This window comes from Nomascus leucogenys, chromosome 22a, assembly GCF_006542625.1.
Source record: "Nomascus leucogenys isolate Asia chromosome 22a, Asia_NLE_v1, whole genome shotgun sequence".
In the NCBI taxonomy this organism is placed as follows: Eukaryota; Metazoa; Chordata; class Mammalia; order Primates; family Hylobatidae; genus Nomascus; species Nomascus leucogenys.
The window spans coordinates 82,331,798-82,356,125 of NC_044402.1; the positions used below are offsets into that span (position 1 = coordinate 82,331,798).

The 24,328-nt window shown below is 35.6% G+C and overlaps 1 protein-coding gene across 5 annotated transcripts in view; it reads left to right on the plus strand.

Moving 5' to 3' along the window:
* ITPRID2 (ITPR interacting domain containing 2) overlaps nucleotides 1-24,328 on the plus strand; it is a 38,801-nt gene that overhangs the window by 9,502 nt on the left and 4,971 nt on the right. For 2 of the 5 annotated variants that reach the window (XM_012501394.2, XM_012501401.2), the window contains exons 8-16: nucleotides 567-1,267; nucleotides 8,724-8,796; nucleotides 12,658-12,746; nucleotides 14,000-15,208; nucleotides 17,412-17,489; nucleotides 17,569-17,696; nucleotides 18,120-18,270; nucleotides 19,459-19,524; nucleotides 20,818-21,282. In XM_012501394.2, the coding sequence (XP_012356848.2) occupies nucleotides 567-1,267; nucleotides 8,724-8,796; nucleotides 12,658-12,746; nucleotides 14,000-15,208; nucleotides 17,412-17,489; nucleotides 17,569-17,696; nucleotides 18,120-18,270; nucleotides 19,459-19,524; nucleotides 20,818-21,282 (2,960 nt within the window). The remainder of the gene's footprint in view (nucleotides 1-566; nucleotides 1,268-8,723; nucleotides 8,797-12,657; nucleotides 12,747-13,999; nucleotides 15,209-17,411; nucleotides 17,490-17,568; nucleotides 17,697-18,119; nucleotides 18,271-19,458; nucleotides 19,525-20,817; nucleotides 21,283-24,328) is intronic. The other 3 variants (XM_030802756.1, XM_030802757.1, XM_012501411.2) reach the window with 3 other exon arrangements.

Below are 24,328 nucleotides of genomic sequence, written 5' to 3' on the forward strand. Positions count from 1 at the left end.
GAGCCTTGTTAATCTTAAATGAAGTCAGTCTATTTCAGGAACTAGTCTGGCTAATTTGATCAGTTTCACTCATATCTTTGCTTATTTTCTTTCTGTTAGTCAGAGATTCCAAAAATAGGATTCCAATCCTGCATTGTTTATGGATCAGTTTTAAGAGATTAATAAATCCCTCCCCCTGCAAATTAGGTATAAAATATATGCTTACATGCATTTTCTTAGGAGAATTTTGAAAGAGTCTTAATGGAGTTCAAGACTTAAGAATAGAATCACAACTGTAGATTCAATAGCTAGTTCTTTCTGTTTTATTCAGTGTTGCCATTATGCTTTGTGCTTATTTCTGATTTTTTAAAAATACAAATTCTAGTGCTTAGAGTAAAAATCTTGCTCCTTCTTCCCACCCAGTGAATGTAGAGAAGGTTTAAGTGTTAGATGAGGAAAAAATAGGGTTTTATAATCTTTGTGATCTAAGTGTAGTTTTTGGAATTCTAAACAATAATATGCATTTAATATATGTGTATGTGTATATATAAATATAAACATATAATTAATATTGTTTCTTTTGGTAGGCCGTTTTCGTCAAATTGAAGTGCTTACTACTGTGGCCAATGCATTTTCTTCTTTATATTCCCAAGTCTCTGGGACTCCCCTGCAGAGAATTGGAAGTATGTCCTCAGTGACCTCTAACAAGGAGACAGACTCACCTCCACCTTTAACTCGAAGTAACACTGCAAATCGTTTAATGAAAACACTCTCAAAACTGAATTTATGTGTTGATAAAACAGAGAAAGGAGAAAGTAGTAGTCCTTCTCCATCAGCTGAAAAAGGAAAGATTCTAAATGTTTCAGTGATTGAAGAAAGTGGCAATAAAAACGATCAAAAGTCTCAAAAAATTATAAAGAAGAAAGAATCATCTTCTATGTTGGCTACAGTTAAAGAAGAAGTCTCTGGTAGTTCAGCAACTGTTACGGAGAATGCTGATAGTGATAGAATTTCTAATGAAGCAAATAGTAATTTTAACCAAGGAACTGAAAATGAACAAAGTAAAGAAACTCAAAGTCATGAGAGTAAACTGGGTGAGGAATCTGGTATTGTAGAATCCAAATTAGATAGTGATTTCAACATATCCAGCCACAGTGAGCTGGAAAATAGCAGTGAGCTGAAAAGTGTCCTTATATCCACACCTGAAAAAGAGCCTTGTGCACCACTGACAATACCATCCATAAGAAATATAATGACACAGCAGAAGGACTCCTTCGAAATGGAAGAGGTAGGTAAAAAATTACTGAGACTGGTTTCAAGTTGCAAACTAGGAAAAAAAAGTACCAAAAATGCTTATAAAATGAGAGGTAGCTAATAGATTTACGCTAGAAAAATTTATCCTAATTTTGACTTTCCAGGTTTATGTTTCACAAACCAAGAATTGGTCTCAGGATTATGTGATGTTGAGGTAATGGGACAGTTCAGTAGCTCCTCCAGATCTTTATCCACTAGTTGATATTTGAACTTAACCCTCTTTTCTCACTCAAGGGTAAGATTTTGATGCTCAAGAAAGCCCTGAGAGCGTATATTTAAATTCAAAGCAATATTGCATAATGGTTAGAAACACAGGCTTTGAAATCAAACAGGAATTTGAGTTCTGTCTGCCACTGAATGACTGTATGCCTTTGGGCAAGCTTTTCTTAACATATCTCAGCGGTAAGGATATGTGAAGAAGGCTTTGGGGATAGTTCTTGGTATATGACTAGAAAGAACATGAAGATACTACGTACCTGCATGGGGAGGATAGGGACCCTCGAATAAGCAGGTTTGAAAGGCCACTGAATAGGGTTTCTGCAAGCCCAAAAGACCAATGTTTGGTTACTTGTTATTTGTGTCCAGTAATATACCTGATAGTTAACAGAAATTTTTAATTGATAAAAGATACTTATTTTGAATGAGGTTCAGCTAAAACTGCTTCTGAATAGTAGGAGCTGAATAGCTTGGGGCAGGAAAACTGATGTTTACCAAGCATCTACCCTGTGCTGGGCACTGTTCTTTGCCTCTTGAAGTACTTCATTGCAGTCTCTGAGGCACATAGTAGTGGTCTCATTTTATACATGAGGAAACTGAGGCATATGTATGCTGAGGAAGAGTTGTGGCTATAAATTATATAATGCGCAATTTGTCTTTTGTAATTTATTACATTAGATGTGTTTTAGTAATAGTTCACAGTAGTTTTAACATCACACACCATTATTTTAGGGAATTAGAAAATGAAATAATTGATTCAGCTCATAAATGTCCTTTTAGGTGAGTGTCTCTCTGCCTCCCTCCCTCCCTCCCTCCCTCCCTCACATTATTGAAGATTTTTCATTTATTGTAAAATTTCAGTTGCTGATACAGATTTTTGCCTTTTTTGTGGTCTGTTAATACTTTAATTACAACTGAATAGTGAAATAAAAAGGGAGTAGGAGCAGCACCTTGGAATGTTTTACGTTTTCTTTTGAGCTTTTTTCTTTTATTTCTTTGTATATATTTATATTTCTTCTGTATTTTTACCTCCTGGTATAATTTATTTCTCACCATAATGAGTGCGGAAGATGACTGTGATGACTACATTAAAACCTCTGTTTGTTCTATTTCACTCTTGATTCCTTTTTGACTTTGTTTTGGTCTAAACTTGTTCCAGCACTCATAATTAAAGTGTAAATTTTTGCCTACCATTAGGGCCCTTCTTCTATGACAATTAGATATGGCAGTTAATTTCCTTGTTTAATACAATAGCAGAGCATAAAGATCTAAACAAATTATGTTAGGTAATTGCAAATCTGATATTGGTGACTCCGAATGAACAACACTCATATTTTCAAGTAAGTCACTCTTCAAAGAAGTCAAGGAAGTTTATTTTTAATTTCTAAAATTCCTGAATTCTAAGCTATAGTTAGTTTTTAAAATTTTTTAAGATGCCATACACAAAAGGTTTTTAAAACACTTATAAAGTGCTAGATGTACTTTTGTGGCGAGTTAACCTTTAATGATAGTCTGGGGTTTTTTTGCCCCCTCTACTGGCAAAAAAGGTTAATGAAGAAAGTAATGTGGCATTAACGTGAACATTTTTTTGAAGTACAAGATTACATGCATTGGTGGAAGAATAATGGGAGATTTTTTTTTAAAAAAATGAATTTATGGTCGACCACAGCTACGTTGTAAATACGGGGAATTTTAAAGAAAATAATGCATCTTCAGATATATTTAAAATATGGATAAAAACCTCCTGGAATTGTGTTTTCATCCCTAAGGGAACATTAAAGAGAGCTTTGTAGAACAATGGATAAAGAAAGGAAATAATGTGTTGACTTTAATTTCCTCTTCTCCCAAACACTTGAATCATATTGACAAATGAAGAGAACAATCTTATTGAAACTGACTTTTAGATCCTATTCAGTGTAGTTTGTTACTATTTTTCTTTTGGACTTCTTTCCATGAGGTTTGATTCTTGCTGGGAATTTTCTTCTTGTGAAAACCATGAGTAAATATAAGTTAGAGCTCCCTCTGTCTCAGTAAATCAGTTCTCAGAAAGATTATCTGAGCATGAGCTGCTTTGGGAAGCTAGGAAGGAGAAAAATGTTGCAGATATGTTGACTGCATGAAGCTGCCTAATCCATCTGAGACAGGAGGTAAGATCCCACAGTCACCAGAAGCAAAGAGACAAAATACTTAAATGTAAAGAGAGCTAAATAGATGATGAGACTGATCCTGGCCTGGTACAATGGAAGTGTCTATTTCTTATGTTAGAAAAAGAAAAGGCCAGAGACTTTCAGTTAAAAGTCAACTTGCCTTATAAAGTGTCTTGTAGACTATTTAAAATAGTTATGAATGTTTACAACGATGTTTTTTTTTTTTCTTTTTTTTTTTTTGAAATGGAGTCTCGCATTGTCACCCGGGACTGCAGTGGCACAATCTTGGCTAACTGCAACCTCTGCCTCCTGGGTTCATGTGATTCTCCTGCGTCAGCCTCCTGAGTAGCTGGGATTACAGGTACATACCACCACACCCAGCTAATTTTTTGTATTTTTAGTAGAGATGGGGTTTCGCTATGTTGGCCAGGCTGGTCTCAAACTCCTGACCTTGTGATCTGACCACCTCGGCCTCCCAAAGTGCTGGGATTACAGGTGTGAGCCACCGCACCCAGCTTATAACTATTTATAAAAAGTTATTAAACCCTATTCTTGAATTTCTAATTCTTCCAAATGACTTGCTTCATTAATTCTTGTGTTCTTCTTGAATGGCTTATTTTGAATACGTCATGGTAACTCTCTGAAGCCATAGATTAGTAGTGTGAATGATTCACAAGTTAAACCAAAATGATCCTTTTCAAGCAGATGTTCATCTTTTAGATGTAAAGGAAAAACTTAAGAAGGAGAACTTTTATCTCAGCATTTCTGTAAGCAGTTGATTGTGTGGTCTTCTTGACCTATAAATGAATTTTTATTTAAATATAACCATTATTGGATATACACATAATCTTTTTTAAGCTACTGATGTGTTAGTAACTGTTTTTAATCCTGTCTTCATACTAATTATTGATTTAACTAATATACTTGACTACTCATTTTTAGCTGTTAAGTTTTAGGATTTTTCTATGTTTATTGGTCTGAGTTAAAATAATCCCACATCAATCAGATATTTGACAGATAATTAAGTTGTTCCTTTGGCCTTTTAAATTTAGCTGTATATGTTTTGAAGATAAGCCTGCCCTGGAATATGAACTCTAACATATGAGATGCACAGTTATCTGCTACTCTAAAGCCCAATTAACCACTGTTTTGTTATTTGGTATTTACCTAAAAGACCTTAGTTAATTTTTATTAAAAAAAGATTTACCTGACCGTAAAAATAAATGATATTTTTGTGTGTATGTGTAAAACTCGATAGTATTTGTTTAAGATAAACATTTGCAAGTAATTTATGGAATCATAAACTAGTATGGAAAGAGATACTTTAATTCATTTTCTAGTTTCTTCCCTTTACAAATGAGGAAGGATCCCCTCCCTCATTTGATATTGTTTTATAGCAGTGGTTCTTCACCATCTTTCTGAGGGCTATCGTATTCCTTTTGATATCAGTGCTTCACAGGGGGAAGGAGCACAGTGGGTGTCAGTGGAGGGTGACAGAGGAGGATCTCCTGTTGTACATTCTACTACTTCACTGCTTCAAAGTACTTTGACTTATAGTTACATTTTATCACCCCAAGGACCTGTGAGGTAGAAATTTTAATTTTGCTGTTAATTTTAATTTTAAGGCTGAGCATGGTGATTCACACCTGTAATCCCAGCACTGTGTGGAGGCTGAGGCAGGAGGATCACTTGAGCCCAGAAGTTAGAGACCAGCCTGGGCAACATAGCATGACTTGTCTCTACAAATAGTTTTAAAATTAGCTGTGCATGGTGGTGCATGTCTGCAGTCCCACTTCTCCAAAGGCTGAGGTGGGAGAATCACTTGAGCCCAGGCAGTTGAGGCTGCAGTGTGCCGTGATTCTACCACTGCACTCCAGCCTGGGCAACAGAACGAGACCTTGTTTCAAAAAAAGAAAATTAAAAAAAGAAAAAAAATATGGATATTTATCGCAGATAATTGTCAGAGGCCATTAGCCAGTAAGTGGCATGAATAAGACTTGAATTCAGGTTACTTATGACTATACTATACAACTTGCTAAAGGTAAGATATGTTGGTATGGTCAGGCATTGTACAAGAACTCCATCATCTGATGCACAGCACCATGCTACTACTTTGGAAAAAGAATGATTTCCTCTGACATTTTTTTGAGCTGTCATTAAAAATTAGACAGAATTGTAATTTCTAAAGCTCTAGTTTTGATTTTCTTTGAAAACCGTTTTGATATACAATGTTTATTCAATGACGACAGCTATACAGTCTCTTTTTAAACTTTAGAGGAAGGGTTATTTGAGTTAGAACATCCATGTATTGCTGTCCTGTGGAATACAGTACAGTAGTATTGTGCCTAGAAGATCCCTCTTAGTCAAGGTAAACATGACAGCTGTTAAGAAACCAAAGTGCTTCACTGAAACAAAAAGTACATTTTTTTAAACAAGAGAAAGAAACCAAAGTGAGTGCCTGTCATTTTAGCAGAACATTGATTTAGAAAGATACAGCCATTGTTTCATGAAAACTTTTTTAAATGAAGTAACCCAAATGTGTGAGTTATTCTAAAGCTGTTTTTCGTACATTTTTAAATCCCAAAACATTGAGACCAAGCAATTTTATCACTTTGGTTTAGTGCTTTATTTTTTAATTATGAAACTGCTTTATTATGAAAAGTTTCAAACTTACCTGAAGATTAGAGAAAATAGTATCGTGAACACCCATTACCCATCATTCTAATTCAGTTTTATTTGGCTCTTCTTGTTAATTATGAAAGGCTGCTTATAGCAAATGACCAGAATTCTACGGAGCATTAAAACCACTGAATAGGGGAAATCTTGTCACATACATCTAAATTCTATGTTCTATATTTGCTTCATAATTCTCTGTGGTGTACCCCATCTCAAATTTGACTGCCTTCTTTTGCACAATTGTGACCAATAATAAAATAAGAAATTCACCCATTATCACTAGCATGTCTGTTTCTCTCTTCAGCAAGTGGGTACTCTGATTTTGCTGAGTAAACAAGGAGAATCCCGACTTTAGTAGTTTTATTAGTAAAATATGACCGTCTCAGCTTTTTGAAGTGCTCCTTTCTTGCAATTAATTATGGAGTTTGTAGTAAAAGGAGAGAGTAGATTTGTTTTTGCCATTGAGTAACATCTTGAAGAATAGAACGCTGATGATATGTGTTTATTAAAGTCATGTTATTTTGTGATTAATTTCATAAGTCTAAGGAAATAGAATATGTGATAATTCTGTGTTTAAAAGTGAGCAGCCGGGTGCAGTGGCTCACACCTGTAATCCCAGCACTTGGAAGGCTGTGGCAGGTAGATTGCTTGAGCCCAGGAGTTTGAGACCCCAGCCTGGGCAACGTGGTGAAACCCCATCTCTATCAAAAATGCAAAAACTACCCAGTCTCATAACCCAGTCTCAAAATAAATAAATAGATTAAATTTAAAAAAAATTTGACAGTGAGAGATTTGGTATATTAATGCTGTGCCTAAGCCAGTATTCCTAGAACATAAATGAAGAGGCATTGGAATTCTATTATAATTTTTTGATCTGGTTGATATTTATTTTACAGAAAGTTACTTGAAGTAGATCGAGCCTGAATAGAAGCTAATAATAGACCTTTTGTTGAATATAAAAAGAAAACGCATATTGTTCCCTTGCATACAAGACAATGGTTTTCCTGTTGAACATGTATCTGCTGCTTTGAATAATTATTCTAATTTTAACATAATAACAAAGAATAGTAGAATCTATTTTATATATCTGGTTTACAGGTGATGGTTTTGCATGAGCAGCGTGCTTTCAGTTTTCAAAAGATTCATAAACTTGGGTTCATAGAGCTATATAGAGCAAAGATATCACAAATTAGAGCAAATTTTAAGTTGGGTAATACTATCTTTAACCTTTGGGCTTTTAAAAATGTTGGTTATTTCACTCTTACTCCTTTGGAATATTTCTTATTCTTGAATAGCTTCATAACTAAAAACTACCAGAGTTTTCCCTAAAATGTGTTATCTATTAGCGCTCTGATTTTTTTTTCAAGGTTGAAAACCCGTACGTTCAGCTAGGTACCACACTTTACTAGGATGTTCTTTACGATTAAAAACCAATCATTACAGAGTAAAGTGACAGAAATTATTGTGCATCTTGCCCATTCCCCATGTATTTAATGTTGACATAGAGTTAATTATGTTAGAATAGACAGAGTGTGGGGTGGAGGTGGTGATTTAGGAATCTGAAAATTTCTAAATTATGTACTTGTGCAGATAGAAAAATAAAGCACAAAAGACAATTGGGTTTGATATGTTCTTTGAACAGTATTTTCAGGGAAGATTTATGGTTAATATCTTTCATTATTTTAGTTCTCTAATGAAACCTGCTTTTCCAGGTACAGCTCCCAAGTTATGTCTTGAAAGAATTTCAGGACAAAGCAGTCTTACACATGAGCAATTTTTGATACCTGAAAGTTTGGGGAAATTTAGAAATTCTGCAGTGGTAGCACTGTGTTCTATTTTCAAAGATACAAGACTTATAATTACCTCAACTGTGTGTTGGTCATGATGTGCTGCAGTGAGTGTGTTAGTGTTTCTCCTGGGATTTACCCTACTTTGAAGTTTTAACATTTAGAGAACTTTTCCTTATGGATCTGTTTTTCATGTAATAGCAATATTTCTTTTTGAATGAAGCAGTTATTAAAATTTATTCAAGGTTGAAAACCCGTATGTTGGGCTAGTTTGCACACTTGACTAGGATGTTCTTTACTATTTAAGAACTAACCATTATAGGGTAAAATGATGGAAGCTAGTGCATGTCTGATGCACTAATTTCCATCAGTTATTTTTCTTTGCTACAAATTTGAGTGCTGTTGTTAACTGGAAAATAGATCAGAAAATTTAGTTGTGGATCATTCTAATAATTTTGAGGTCAGATTTCTTAAAGTTTGAATATATATATAATGTTTTGGTGCACTTGAGTTAGGTTGATTTGTTTAATAGATGGTTATTCAAGAAGTTATACTTGTTTGCCTTAGATTCATTTGGTTTTAACTACTTAAAACTCTTCTTTAGGTTCAAAGTACGGAGGGAGAAGCTCCTCATGTTCCAGCCGCTTACCAGCTAGGTCTTACGAAGTCGAAAAGAGGTAAGTGGACCAGTACCCACTAGTTCTGCGCACATTATCAAATATTAGTTGATTTGGAAAAGGGGTTTTATGTATCAGTATTTGTAGTATTTATGAGTGTAAAAAGGTAAAGAACACACAGAGGTAGGCATGATTCATTATTGTTTGATTTAGAACTTTTTTTGTATTTTTTTAAAAGACTTTTTAAAAATTAGTTTGCTAATTAGTTTGCTTATTCTGGAATGACCTCATTACACAATTTTGTGTGCTCTAAGTATTTTACACTATTGCATAAGAGCTAGTTGGGAAGTGATAGAGCAATGGATTAGGACTACCTTTTACATTGTTACGACTGAAAAATATACTGGTATTATCTATCTTTGGTGTTTCGCTATATAAATGTAGCTCCTAGGTATAACACATGAATTTTCCTCTAGCAAAAACCACCAATTTTTTAGCAATAGTTAAAGCTAGTTAAATTCAAACTATGGGTCGAAGGTGAGTGGTTGTAGATACTGTTCCTCTCTTAAATTATTAATTATTGACCAAAGAACCTTTGAATCCATTCCTTTCACTTTTAACTTGCAACAACAACAACTACAAAAATGTCTGATGTTTGGATTTACAAAACTTTTGAGCTTTAGAGAAAGGGAAAGAGGAAGAAGTGAAAATGACCACTGAAGGTAGGACTGTTTATTTTTGAAATTTACACATGCTGAACCACCCTGTTTTTTTTTAAACAAAGATTCGTATGTATGTTCCTAGAATAGGAAATTACATGTTTGTTGTCTCCTGATCTCTGAAATTACTTCACAGGAGACAATTTGCATAATTTTTTTTCTTTTATTGCAATATGGTATTAAGAAACAAGAGCTTCACTCTTACTAGGTCACTGCAGATCTGGTTAGACTCAAAAAGAACTTTACTATTTAATTTTCTTCCCCTTGTAAGTTCATAAATTTATGTATGTGTTTCTGAGCTGAGTTCATGGTCATCAAGAAGTCTTTGCTTTAGATGGGTAGACAGGGGATACATTGGAAAAAGCAGCTTGCCATGCATTAAAAGGAGGATAAGAAAACAATAAAATTACTTTAAGGTATTTTAAGAGCAAGATCTCTGTGATAGGAATGATTAGATGTGGTTTATATTCATATCTGGGTTTTTTCCTTTTCTTAGTCAGATTTTTATAAATTAACAGTAAAATGGTTCTGTGTGTCTGTGTGCATGAGAGAGAAGACAGAACAACATAGTGTTTTCATCATTTTGAAAAGTAGCCTATATCCTATGTAAGTATCTTAGATTGATCATAACTGCAGAGTTAGAAACACTGGTAATATATTTACTTCAAAAGTTTAGTAAAAATGCATATAGCAGTTTGATAATAGGACTTTTGAAATCAAAATTATCTTAATCTCGAATCCAGTCCAAGATTTACATACTGAAGCCCAGAGAGGTTTAGTGACTTAATGTATGTTACAAGTTAGCGTTCGGTAGATATGTTGAGAGAAGTTCAACATTTTTCTTATTAAAGAACATACAATATTTTCTTTAGTCTAGCAGAGAATAGACAGACAGTAGTTCGGTTTCTTTATGATGATACTAGACAAAGTTTCCAGATTTTTTTCTCACTTTAATGTTTCCTCTAACTTTCTAGTTTTTAATTAGAAATCGTATGTTGTATCTTCAGGACAGATCTAATCCTTTTTTATAGTTCCATCTTTTTCTGTTGAGAACTGTGTTTTTGGAAACAGAAATGTCTGACTAAAGAACCTCGATTGTGATTTATGGTTTACAAAATAGTTTCCCCTACATTCTGTTTAGTTTCTGAAGTAGCCCTGTGAGATAGATAGAAGAATTATTATTATCTCATTTTGCAGAGGAGAGAAGCTATTGCTTATGATGAGAAACACAGCAAGAACTTGAACCCAGGCCTCCTTGTTTTACCCATTGCCCCAAACCTGCTCTGAAGTCTAAGCAGTCTACCTGCATTATGACCTAAACTGTGTGTACTTAGACAGGGCTTAGCAACTGTGAGGTGAACTTGGCACAGACTGTACTCTCTTGCAGATAAAACATACCTTAGCAGAGAGAACCAGTCGGAGCTGCTCACTCTGTCTTCCCTGCACTCTCAGGCACCTGCCCTTGCAGCCAGATAGACAGTTTCACTTCTCAATCATTTAAATGACTGCATTATTCTTTTGTTGCTTTAAGGAAACAGGTATCATTGATTGAGGTCAGCAAACATTTATTGTCAGCTTATTCTAGGTACTGGGATACAAAGAAGAATAGTTTCTGCCTTCAAAAGGCTCACAATCTAGTTTAAAGACATGAAAATACATAATTATAGTGATAACTGCTATAGCGTAAGACGTTAATCATTTTACCATGTAATATAATGCCTTGTCAGTACTGGTGGTAACAGCTTATTGCAGTTCAGTTTCACAAGTATTCCAGTTTACCTAGGCTTATCAAGGATATGGAATAATTCCTTATATTTCATTTTGCAGTCTTGTTACTATCAAAATGATATTACAGAATTATTCTAAATTTTTAATGGGAAAAATTTATTCCATGGAAACTGAGTCAATAGTGGGGTATTTTTCAAACCAAGTTGACTTTAATAGATCTTAAATTTTATTTAATTATATTATCTGGCTCTTTTTCTATGTGGTTCATATCTTAAATGAATATGGTTTTGGTAAACACACTTTATGTAGCCTTTTGCTTTTGAAGTTCTGCAGAAATTTGCTGTCTCTTGAAGCCTCTGCCTTGATGAATGTAGGAACTGTACAGTCTCTCCCATTGTGGTAGTTGTAGCGTGGATGGAATGTGAACATACTTGCTATGCTTAGTTGGCCTTTTTACTTATGTAAAACATTATAGATCATACTAACCAGGAATTAGAATTTTGAGGCAGAAAAATAAGCAGAAAGATTTTATAAGATTAACAATATTATGTTGTAGTTGAACCTATTTGGTTGAGTTTTATGTAATTTTTATGAAAGAATTGTTTCATATCTTATACATTTGCATCATTTAAAACATCATAAAACACCAGAGACATTTAAGTGTGCTTGCATTTCAGATTATTTAATTTATTGGCCTTAATTGTATTTATTTATTTTTATTTATTTTTTTTTTTTTGAGACGGAGTCTTGCTCTGTCGCCCAGGCTGGAGTGCAGTGGCATGATCTTGGCTCACTGCAAGCTCCACCTCCCAGGTTCACTCCATTCTCCTGCCTCAGCCTCCCAAGTAGCTGAGACTACAGGTGCCTGCCACCACGCCTGGCTAATTTTTTGTATTTTTAGTACAGACGGGGTTTTACCATATTAGCCAGGATGGTCTCGATCTCCTAACCTCGTGATCTGCCCGCCTCAGCCTCCCAAAGTGCTGGGATTACAGGCATGAGCCACCATGCCCAGCCCTAACTGTATTTTTTAAATCGGGAAGATAATAGAAATCTTTACACACTATACTCTATATGAACTTCTAAATTTACCTCCTAAATATCTTTACATATTTACATAATGGAATGGTTTACGTTGGGACTTCTGTTTTTATTAGAGCCATCTTTTACTTCATCCAGTTTTCCTCCAAGGATAAGATATTGATGGGATTTACCAAAATAGATTATAATTAGAGCTTAATTAATGAGCAAATACTGAGAGATTCTGATAGAAGATCTGATATAGTTTTTGTTTGAATTTGAGTTACCTCTTGTACTTTGAAGCCGTAATTTTGCATAAGTAATGCATATTTTTCTAAGAAGCAGTCAAATATTGTGTGTCTTATATCTGCTGGGAATCATATATCTGTAGTAATATTGCTCTCAGTAAAGTCTTATTTAGTAGTTTCTTATAGCCACTTTTTTAAATTCATAGATCATCTGTTGCGTACTGCAAGTCAGCATTCCGATAGCAGTGGTTTTGCTGAAGATTCTATAGACGGTCTATCTCTTAATCATCTTCAGGTAAAATTTTCTGTTCTAATAGGCACTATGGTTAACTTCCTCATTTTAAGGTGATTTTTCTATTACTATATATTTTAATATTGAGTCTGTGTAATCTTTATTTTTCAAGTGACAGAACAGAACTCTTGGCATGTAGGTGTTATCTAAGCATTTGACTATAAATTTTAGATTTCATTAATTCTTCTTTCTGAATATGTTTTTAAAAATATCTATCTTCCCTTTAATTTTTGGACCACCAGTAAACAGATTATTGTGATCATTAATCTGTTTTGTCTGTTGTTTTTCTTATTTTTTTAACCATCATTGTATTTCAGTATTTTACAGTAATTGTTTTGCCTATTTAATAACTGACATTAATTGTGGACCTATAGCTTGCTGAGTGTTATACTGATTTTTACACTAGGTTGTGTGAGATAACCCAGAGAACAGGCACATCTTTATCCTCAAGAAGCATATAGTCTATATGTAGAGTACACAGAATGCACATAAAAAGCATTTGAAACATTTTTTAAGCAAATTCTAAAGAAAATTGGGATGGGAAAACTCCCAAAGAGCCTTTAGGAACATAGCATTTAAGGGGTAAACAGACAAGAGGCATATCTAAGGTCACTGAGAAAGGATAATTAAGTGGACAGAAACACTGGGAGATGGAGGAGAAACTTTCAGAAGGTATGGAAGAAAAGATAGGAATGTTGACTGGTTTTCAAATATGAATGATAGCTTAAGAGTGAGGGGTCTTTTTGTCTTTTTATAATAACATGAAATGACTTGGGGAAGGTGTTCAGCTAAGGAAAATAACTGTAAGAGAAGAATTGATTTAGAAAAATCCAGGATGAAACTGGAGAGATACCCTGGTCTTGGAGAGGATATAATCAGGAGTTTCCTTTCAGAATGGAGAGAAGGAGGGAATGATGGGGAGAGATACAAGGAAGTTTATAGATGTGGGGAAGAATGTTAGGAAGTGTTTGTCCATTTTCTCTGTGAGTCAGCGTGTTGTATTGAAAGGAAAGGGGGAGGTTGTTGGAAATGGAATTTTAGGAAAACAGTGAAGTTCTGAAATAATCTTTGTGAGAAAGTGAGAGGAAGGAGGGATGTGGTTGCTGCTCAGGAGCAATAAAACAATTTTGAGCAACAGCAGGGCCACAACTGCAGTGGAGACAGTGAAATTATAGAAGCACCATGTTGGTTTGGTATTTTGTTAATGACTCTTCTTACATATATTCTTCATCTTTCCACCTGTTTTCTTTTCACAGGTTCAGGAGTCCTTGCAGGCTATGGGGAGTAGTGCTGATAGTTGTGACAGTGAGACAACAGTTATGTCACCTGGTGAAGACCTTGCCACACCAACAGCACAAGACCAGCCTTATTTTAATGAATCAGAGGAGGAGTCTCTCGTCCCTCTTCAGAAGGGACTAGAGAAGGCAGCAGCAGTTGCAGACAAAAGAAAATCAGGTAGCCAGGATTTCCCTCAGTGCAACACCATTGAGAATCCAGGAACTAAACAGTCCACCTGTAGTCCAGGGGATCATGTTACTGAAATTACTGAAGTGGAAGAGGATTTGTTTCCACCAAAGACGGTAGAGCTACTGAGGGAAGCAAGTGCTGAAAGTGACGTGGATAAAAGCAGTGAATGTGAATTTACTCAGTATACCACACACCATATTCTGAAATCATTGGCTTCTATTGAAGCTAAATGCAGTGATATGAACTCTGAAAATACAACTGGGCCTCCCTCTTCCGTGGACAGAGTTAATACAGCTTTGCAAAGAGCTCAAATGAAGGTTTGCACTCTGTCTAATCAAAGGATAGGGCGTAGCCTGCTAAAATCAAAAGATTTGGTAAAACAAAGGTACTTATTTGCAAAAGCTGGCTATCCTCTAAGAAGGTCTCAGTCTTTACCAACCACCTTATTGAGCCCAGTAAGGGTTGTGTCCTCTGTCAATGTTCGATTATCTCCAGGAAAAGAGACCAGATGCAGCCCACCTTCCTTCACCTATAAGTACACACCTGAAGAGGAGCAGGAATTGGAAAAGGGGGTGATGGAACATGATGGTCAGTCTTTAGTTAAATCAACCATTTTCATCTCTCCATCATCTGTGAAGAAAGAAGCCCCCCAGAGTGAGGCGCCGCGGGTGGAGGAATGCCATCATGGAAGGACTCCTATCTGTTCACGTCTTGCTCCACCACCAATGTCTCAGTCTACCTGCTCCCTTCATTCCATCCACTCTGAGTGGCAAGAAAGGCCCCTGTGTGAGCACACAAGAACTCTGAGCACTCACAGTGTTCCCAACATATCAGGGGCTACTTGTAGTGCCTTCGCTTCCCCTTTCGGGTGTCCTTATTCACATAGACATGCCACCTACCCTTACCGAGTGTGCTCTGTGAATCCTCCTTCAGCCATAGAAATGCAGTTGCGAAGAGTATTACATGATATTAGAAACTCACTGCAGAATCTTTCACAGGTATGAGAAAAAGTATATCTTTATTAGCTTTTTTCTTTTACTGCTCTGAGCACTTTTTAATTCACAGAGAAGCTAAGACACATCAAGTATGAACTACCTCAGCTTTATTTTCTGACATGTCTAAACTTACCTGCATCTGCCTTCCTTTTCTATCTTCCCTCCTGTTTCAAGGCAGAAGCTGTAACTAACCCTGATCAAAGTCAATTTCTCTGCTTATAAGTCGGTCTCCTTTCCAAGAGGAGAGATTTTGCTCGTTAAGTATCCTCCCATTTTTAGTCTATCATCCATTGTCTTTGTTTTAGTCTAGAATCTTTTGTCAAGTCATTTCTTTATTAAAAAATCTTCCCTCTTAAAGTTCTTTCTCTCTGCTGTTTGAACATGTTGACTACCTTTTCCTTTTCCAAGTTTTCTCCCTGTTGGCTTCTGTGGCACCACGTTCTCCTGGTTCTGTTCGTAGCTCTCTGACTAAGCTTTCCCCTTCACCTACTGACCCTCGTTGCTGTGCACAGAGTTAGTCTACTTCCACGGGACTCAAAGACTGGAACTACTCCAGACCAGAAAATAACAAATCAGGTAAAGTGTGAATTTGATTTAAAATGCTCTGTATGTCTTGTCACTTTTAAAGTCATTCTCAGATTTGTTAGTGGACTGGAAATAATTTTTCCAAAAAAGTTTTGAAAATAAGTACGTCGTCTTCAGTTTTGCCTTTTACATTTTCTTGAACATTCTCTCTGAACGAATCATATTTAGACAATTGAGGGACTGAAGAAAATGGCAGTGTAATATAGTCATGAGAGCATTCAACAAAGAGTCAGGAGGCCTAGAATGAATGTAATAGTCCTCTTATCATGACATAGTAGACAGGGAGCCACTTGGAAGGTAAAAATCAAAGGTGTAACTTCTCAAGTTATAATAAGATATACCTTCTCTTAACTGTAAGTTTTATCCTCATGACAATTGTCCCCTAACAGCTTTCTGTTTAAACAGAATGTCGGTGTTTCTTGTTCCTCCTTACAAAATATATAGTTCTGTCTGTAACGGAGATGTTTAACCTTGCAGCTGTAATTATGTCAAGCTGGGGTTTTCCAGGGCCCTGTCCACCAGTACCGTGGTGCATCTTTCTTTCTAGGCCACCTTGTTCTTCTGCTCCAGCTGTGGTCTCTTTCTCCTGGATGTCCCAGCAATAGCTCAGCTAATAAATCTCCCCATGCCTACCCCAGCCTACTCTAGTGGACAGATGCTTTCTATGATGTGGTGGTCTCTGAGTACCTCTCCAGCCTCATTCCTTAGCTGTAGAACTGTGCACAGGGCTCTAACCAGTTGTGTGTTCTTAGGTATCTGCACATGCTGATTTTTTGTTTTGTTTTGTTTTTTTAAAATAAAAAGATGAAGTTTCTGTTTGTCGCCCACGTGGAGTGCTGGAGACAGTGGTGTGATCACGGCTCCGTGCAGCCTTGAACTCCTGGGCTCAAGTGATCCCCCTGCCTTGGCTTCCCAAAGTACTGGGACTACAAGCCCCCCCTCCCTTTTTTTTTTTAACCTAGATCACCCAGCCTTTGCCTTTCTTTGCATAATCAAGCCCTATTTACTGTTAAGGCTAAGTTCAAGTAGTGTTAACACTTTTGGGAAAGTTCATGTAATCTGAATTTTTTTGTGTCCATCATAGCACTCCTTCCACAGTATTAGAATTTTTAAAAAACTTCCTTTATTTTTCCTTACACTATGAGAACACCTGAAGGTTGGGAATACCTTTTATGTTTTTATTTCACTGCCTAAAATAGTGGCATATAGGAAATGCTCAGATGACTGAGAAAGACGACATTGATTGCTTGCTCTCCAGCAGAGTTAATAATCACTATAATCTCATGATGATATTTGCAATGGCTTCTACATTTTTGCATTTTGATTTTGTTTTTTTTTTACTTTTGCAAGGCAAGAGGGAAGTCCCGAAAGAAATAGATGTGAACTATGTATGTTCCTTCGCCTCCTGCTCCCACATAGATTGACTTATACCCGGAACAGCTAGCAGTAATAGGTGTCATTGGGAACTGATTCCTTTTTTCCTGCTTACAATATGAAGGTTTTTTGGATCCTTTTGTCTTAAAGAGAAAAATATATAGGCCCCAAATTCTGTCTTTTAACCCCTTGATTTGGAAGTATTCACTTTAACATTGATTTTAATCCTACTTTTACTTTTTTGAAGTACCCTATGATGAGAGGACCTGATCCTGCTGCTGCTCCATATAGTACTCAGAAATCATCTGTTCTACCTCTTTATGAAGTAAGTTCTTTCTTACATCTTTGTGTTCCAAAATAATTTGTAGAATTTAGAAGTGTAATTTTGTTATATTGCATTCTAGAATACTTTTCAGGAGCTCCAGGTAATGAGGCGGAGCCTGAATTTGTTTAGAACACAAATGATGGATTTAGAATTGGCAATGCTGCGTCAGCAAACCATGGTTTATCATCATATGACTGAGGAGGAGAGGTAAAAGTTCATTTTGTCTTAGCACACCTCAAAAAGCTTTTCATTCAGTCTTTTCAACTTACATTTTTTTAAATTTTTTTTAAAATTAGGTTTTGATTCTACTGCTGTGTACCTTGTATCTGTTTGGTGAACCAGTGTAGATAAAATTAGTCATAGATAGTGTTTTACTAAGTAAACTTGTGTGCCTTCAGTATCCTAAGGGTGGTTGTAACCTGCTTTCCCATGTTTGAGATACTTGTGAGAGGATAGGGGAAGAAAGACCAATGTCCTTGTGGATATACCTATTGTAGTTGATATTGTTCTAATTTCTAGAACCTGAGATTTCCATACCTTCTGTTAGCGTATAGTAGTTGTTGAAAGATTTGTGATTAGGAATCTCCAAACTGCATTTTTCAAACTTTGTGCCCTTCACCATACCAATAGGTTTGAAGTTGATCAGCTGCAGGGTTTGAGAAATTCAGTCCGAATGGAACTTCAGGACCTGGAACTGCAGCTGGAGGAGCGCCTGCTGGGCCTGGAGGAGCAGCTTCGTGCTGTGCGTATGCCTTCGCCCTTCCACTCCTCCGCACTCATGGTACGCTACCTGGAGGGTGGTTGGAGTTTTCACCAAAGGTTTATTTATAATGTTCCAATAATTTAGGACTTGTGCCTTCATTTCAAGTCATTTATTTTAATCGTATTAAAAGCATGCATACTGTTTAAGGAGCTTTCCCACAAATCAGTTGAATGTACAATTTGTAATAATTGTCATAAATAGTATATTTAGAAATATGTTGGAAATTTTTAATGATAAATTTTAATAATAGGAAAGAATAAGGGTTAATACAAAAGTTGAGGGTTTTTAAAGGAAAAATGATAGTGAATTAACATGTGACTAATGTAAATTTTAATTGTTGCATATAACTGCAGAGAACACAGATGCATATTTTGCTAAGTTTTTCTTTCTTTCATGCCTTTAAATAAAAAGTATTCCTTTTAAACTTTATTTTGGATTCTTTTCCATTTGTTTTTAAAGGAATCAAATGATACCTGTATATTTTCATATATATATATATATATATATATAATATACACACACATATATATAGTTTCCTAAATATATAGATATATATCCAAGAGAATAAAAAGAAACATGTTTTTGTACCACTTTTCATAATTCTGTTTCTTTCCATGACATTTGAACTTCAACAGTTGTATTCTTATTTTTGCAAATACCTTTGAAGTTGTAGAATATGTTGCTTTGAAATGCTGAAATAGTGAATTATTCTTTGTTACCTTAACAATGTATTTGATTTTGTTAAAAAGAAATGGATGAATATACACACATACAATTATGTGTGTATATACTATAAATGAAGTAGAATAAACATTTGTGTATAAACACACATATATGTATAGCGTAGACTAAGGATGTTCTATATTGCTAATGAATGTAGTTTTCAACATGGTTTTGATTTATCATTCTGAGAAGTGTATGTTGGTGACAGGGGAGAACTAGAACATCCTCTTTACATATTGTATCAGTTTTAACTCACAATAATGCATTTTATGGGATCTGTGACACTCGAGGGTAACCTTTGTGACATAAAGGGATGCTTCCAGGCATTAATTAGCCAATTAATTTTATTGTGAAAGTCTTGCAATTTGAAAAAATATATATGTAGATTATAATTATATATGCATGTATATATTTATACACACATATACATATATATATATATATATATATATATATATATATATATTGTTCTTACCTTTTCAGGGAATGTGTGGCAGTAGAAGCGCTGATAACTTGTCATGCCCTTCTCCATTGAATGTAATGGAACCAGTAAGCTTCTTTCCTCTTAAGTCACTGGGGAAGGGAATGATACAACATTTCAGACACATAGTTTCCCTAGTTTAGATGAAATATATGCTTGTTTTAAATACATAATTTCATAAATTATAGTTGATTGAAAGTGACTTTCACCTTTGAAAGTCCATTGCACTGCTGTCTGAAGCCACTAGAAAGCCACCTGAATTGCAATAGTGATTTATCTTTCTGACTAAAGGAGGTAATACACCATAAAAACCATGTACAGTGGCTCATGCCTGTAATCCCAGCACTTTATTTAAGTGGTTGAGGTGGAAGGATTGCTTCAAGCCAGGAGTTTGAGACCAGCCTAGTCAACAAAATGAGACCCTTTCTCTACAGAAAATTTAGAAATCAGCCAGGCATGGTGATATGTGCCTGTAGTCCCAGGTACTCAGGAGGCTGCGGCGGGAGGATCGCTTGAGGCCAGGAGCTCAAGGCTACAGTGAGCTATGATTGTGCCACTGCACTCCAGCCTGGGTAACAGAGCAAGACCCTGTCTTTAAAAAATAATAGGCCAGGTGTGGTGGCTCATGCCTGTAATCCCAGCATTTTGGGAGGCTGAGGCAAGTGGATCACCTGAGGTCAAGAGTTGAAGACCAGCCTGACCAACATGGTGAAACCCCATCTCTACTAAAAATACAAAAATTAGCTGGGCATGGTGGCAGGCATCTGTAATCCCAGCTACTTGGGAGGCTGAGGCAGGAGACTCGCTTGAACCCAGGAGGCGGAGGTTGCAGTGAGCTGAGATCAAGCCATTGCACTCCGGCCTGGTGACAGAGTGAGACTCCATCTCAAAAAAAAAAAAAAAAATTGATTTTTAATTTACACTTCAGGAGAAATGTGCTTTCACGGCATGATCCTGGGTTCTTTAGGTAGTTAGAGCTGTAACATGACCACGTTTTTAACAGAAATCTGACTTTATTGTGTTAGATAGATTGGTTCATTTGGGGGCAAAAGCACTATGAGTTAACTATTTTTCACTAGTTACTCTTCCTTACAAGTGATTTGGACACCTTGGTGGTAACAAGTAAAATTTCATCCTACTATGTATTCTGTTTACCTGTTTTGTTGCTTCATCTCAATAGGAATTTAAATTTTACTTACCATTTTTGCAAATAAAATTGAGTAGTTACTAAAATAATGGAATAGATGTATGTCTTTACAAATTACATGATTTTAGGCAATAATAACAGCCAGGACTTTAACCTTTTTAGCTACCAATCTTAATTCCAAGAGAGAAGAATAACATTCTTTTATGATCTCCAGGTCACTGAGCTGATGCAGGAGCAGTCATACCTGAAGTCTGAATTGGGCCTGGGACTTGGAGAAATGGGATTTGAAATTCCTCCTGGAGAAAGCTCAGAATCTGTTTTTTCTCAAGCAACATCAGAATCATCTTCTGTATGTTCTGGTCCATCTCATGCTAACAGAAGAACTGGAGTACCTTCTACTGCCTCAGTGGGCAAACCCAAAACCCCATTAGTGGCAAGGAAGAAAGTATTCCGAGCATCAGTGGCTCTAACACCAACAGCTCCTTCTAGAACAGGCTCTGTGCAGACACCTCCAGATTTGGAAAGTTCTGAGGAAGTTGATGCAGCTGAAGAAGCCCCAGAAATTGTAGGACCTAAATCTGAAGTGGAAGAAGGGCATGGAAAACTCCCATTAATGCCAGCTGCTGAGGAAATGCATAAAAATGTGGAGCCAGATGAGTTGCAGCAAGTCATACGGGAGGTGGGTAAAACTGTGTTTAATTCATTTATTTGGAGGTGTATGTTAGAGGAGATTTTGTTTGAGTATTAATTATTTACAGGATGTTCTTTTGATTCACTATTCAATAATTTTCACAGAGCTTTTAAATTAGCTTTTCTGTTGATCACGTGTCAATTAAGATATATTTGTAATGGCATTTCTGCAAATTTCATACTCTAATGTGAAATAATTATAATTCTCTGTGTTCACTATGGTGAAAAAGATGTGTGAAGGACTCAAAATAAACATGACATACTCTTTGGACCTCTTGTTTCCACATCTACAAAATGAAGAATTACAGTTTAGATCTCTTTGAGGATTAAAAGCTGCATTTTATAGCTGGACGTGGTGGCGTGTGCCTGTAGTCCCAGCTACTCGGGAGGCTGGGGCAGGAGAATCGCTAGAACCCGGGAGGCAGAGGTTGCGGTGAGCCAAGGTCACTCCAATGCACTCCAGCCTGGGCAGCAGAGCAAGACTGCATCTCAAAAAAAAAGAAACTGCATTTTATAATTTCAATTGATATGAGAAAATGATTTTGTGATTTTAATAAGTATAGATTGATTTGGTTTGGTGTTTTTTGTTCAAAAATCAAAATATACTAAGAAAAGAGGGTTTGCCCTAGGTGATAGCAGCATAAGAACTTGAAGAATTACCATAGTTATGGATGACCAAAAGAACTGTAAAAGAAAATTACATATGATTAGTAGTGAAAGTTCAAAAGTTGAGAAAATTCGTAAAATAAATGTTTTTTTGCACTGAGATCAGGTAATAGGAAGGAATGGAATATATCGTTTAAGCAGCTCAATGCAATTATCTCTGTTTACCTAGTATTCTGTGGAGTAAATTGTACATAAGCAAATGTGAAATTTGCTGTATATGCAGTTTTCTAGTATTTCAGTCATGTTGAATCAAATCACATTTTCAAAACAAGCATTATAGCAGAAGACTTCATGTCTGTAATTTATTTTCATGATATGACTCTACCAACTAAATGTTTAAAAGGTCTTAATTCTATAAATTTATTTTCCTACAAGTGTAATTATTTTTGTAAGTTGGTTGTGGCAGCCTAATGTTTAGCAAACTCAGCATTCACCCTACTCAGTCAGGTGTGTCTATGATTAATAATCCATTCCTGTTTACATATTTTATATCAAAGATCAGTTTTTGAGTGAAATTATGTAATTATTCTTCTCCATACTGTATTTGCTAACTGAGGAAGTGGGTTTTAAGTTAACTTTTTTTTTTTTGTAGAAATGTAATGTTTTTGTTCCCCTTAGCTTGCTTTGGTATGAAAGTTTTCTTTGAAAACTTTATATTGCTCTTTTAGCACAAATACTCCATTCAATGCACACTTGAATCCTCATTTTTAGAATTTTAATGGCCTGATATGTCCTGTAGGTGATTTCCTAAGAATAAGGCGTTCATTTCAGACTAGAACATTGATTCTTTGGCTTATAAGACATAGCGTAGAGAAAAGTTAGTTATTCCCATTAGGCTGCCTTGGTCCTAGAGAATTAATCATTTAAAAGAACCTCTCATTAAATATGAAAGATTTTATAATTTGCAGACACTTAAACTGGCATGCAAGGCAAATGTTCAAATAATTTTTCAGAATTTGTTATTTAAAGCATTAATTAGAAACTACTTAGTTCTGAATTTGGCATAGGTTTGAGGAAGTTGGGTTTAACATTTATTCTTTTACTGTCTACAAAGGACCTACCCAGCAAAATATGTATAGATCAAACAAGGCATAAGAGGAGTATTGTTGTACTTAAGAAAACAAATTATTTTGAAGTACTTTAAAAGCACATTTAATAGATAAATTAGTTTAAGGCCAGTTATACTTTAAAAAATAATTTATGTTAATATTCTCTTAGTTACAATAGTTTTCTGTTTATAAAGTATTTAAAATTTAGGTTGGTTTTTATTCCAGTCATTCAAATTGGTAACCTTTTTACCTAAATACATACTGTACTAAATTCCAATTTTTTTAAATCTTGATGTACAGCTACCAAGAAAATTAAATTAGATTCTGTCTTCCTAGCAGATCTGAGCCCCTAATCCCATTAACAAAGCCACCATTCAGGAAGGCAAGATTTAATCTTGGGTTGAACAGTTTTGCAGGTGAGGATTAAGCATGTTTGGCAGGCACTTTCAGGAAAGTTTTCTTACTGCATTCATGGATGCATGAAAACAATGGTATCTGTCAGGCCTTTGTTTCTTTCGTTGTACCATTAAGTGAGGTTTTTAAAAAGAGGGTTTTCATCATTTATAATGTGTTAATACAGTAGAATTCTTTTTTTGAAGGACAACATTGAAAGTCTTTTCAGACAAATATTTAATACACTAATTACATAGCTAAACTTTTGTCATATTAAAGATACCTCTTTTCTGCATGTGCATTGTACTAGGAAAAAAGTACACACTGTCTTAAAATTTGCCCAAGTCATCTGTGATGTATGTGATCAGTGGCCTGAAACTGTTTGCAGTTACTTTAAAAATGTATAAATGTGTGTAAATAAAAAGATTACTTAATAGGATGAATGAATACATGCCCACAGAAGCCAATTCAGCAAAATTAAATGTCAAGGAGTAAACATAGATTGCTTTGTGTTTAGAGAGTTCTTTGTTAGTTGGAGTTCATAGACTTGATTCATGCCTTTTGGGATCTTTATTAGAGCACGTCTGACATGTTTTACCCATGTATTTTGGTAAATACACAGCTTGCTCATGTGTTCTTATGGAAATTTCTTTTAGTGATCACTTGTTGTAATAGCTGCCACTTAGTAGGCACTCAATAAGTGCATAATAAGTAGATGTGTTCCCCCATACTTCAGACTTGTAGTCAGTCTTCTTGTATTGTCGACGAGCATGACTTTCTCAATCTCAGGTAGTCTGTATTTAGCCCACATTTTTTTTGGAAATTGTGCTCATAAAGGTAATTTTACCATCCATCCCAGGGGAGTTTCCTCACTTCTAATCCTTCCAACCTCTCCGTAGCATGGGAGACTTTAGAACTAAATTATTT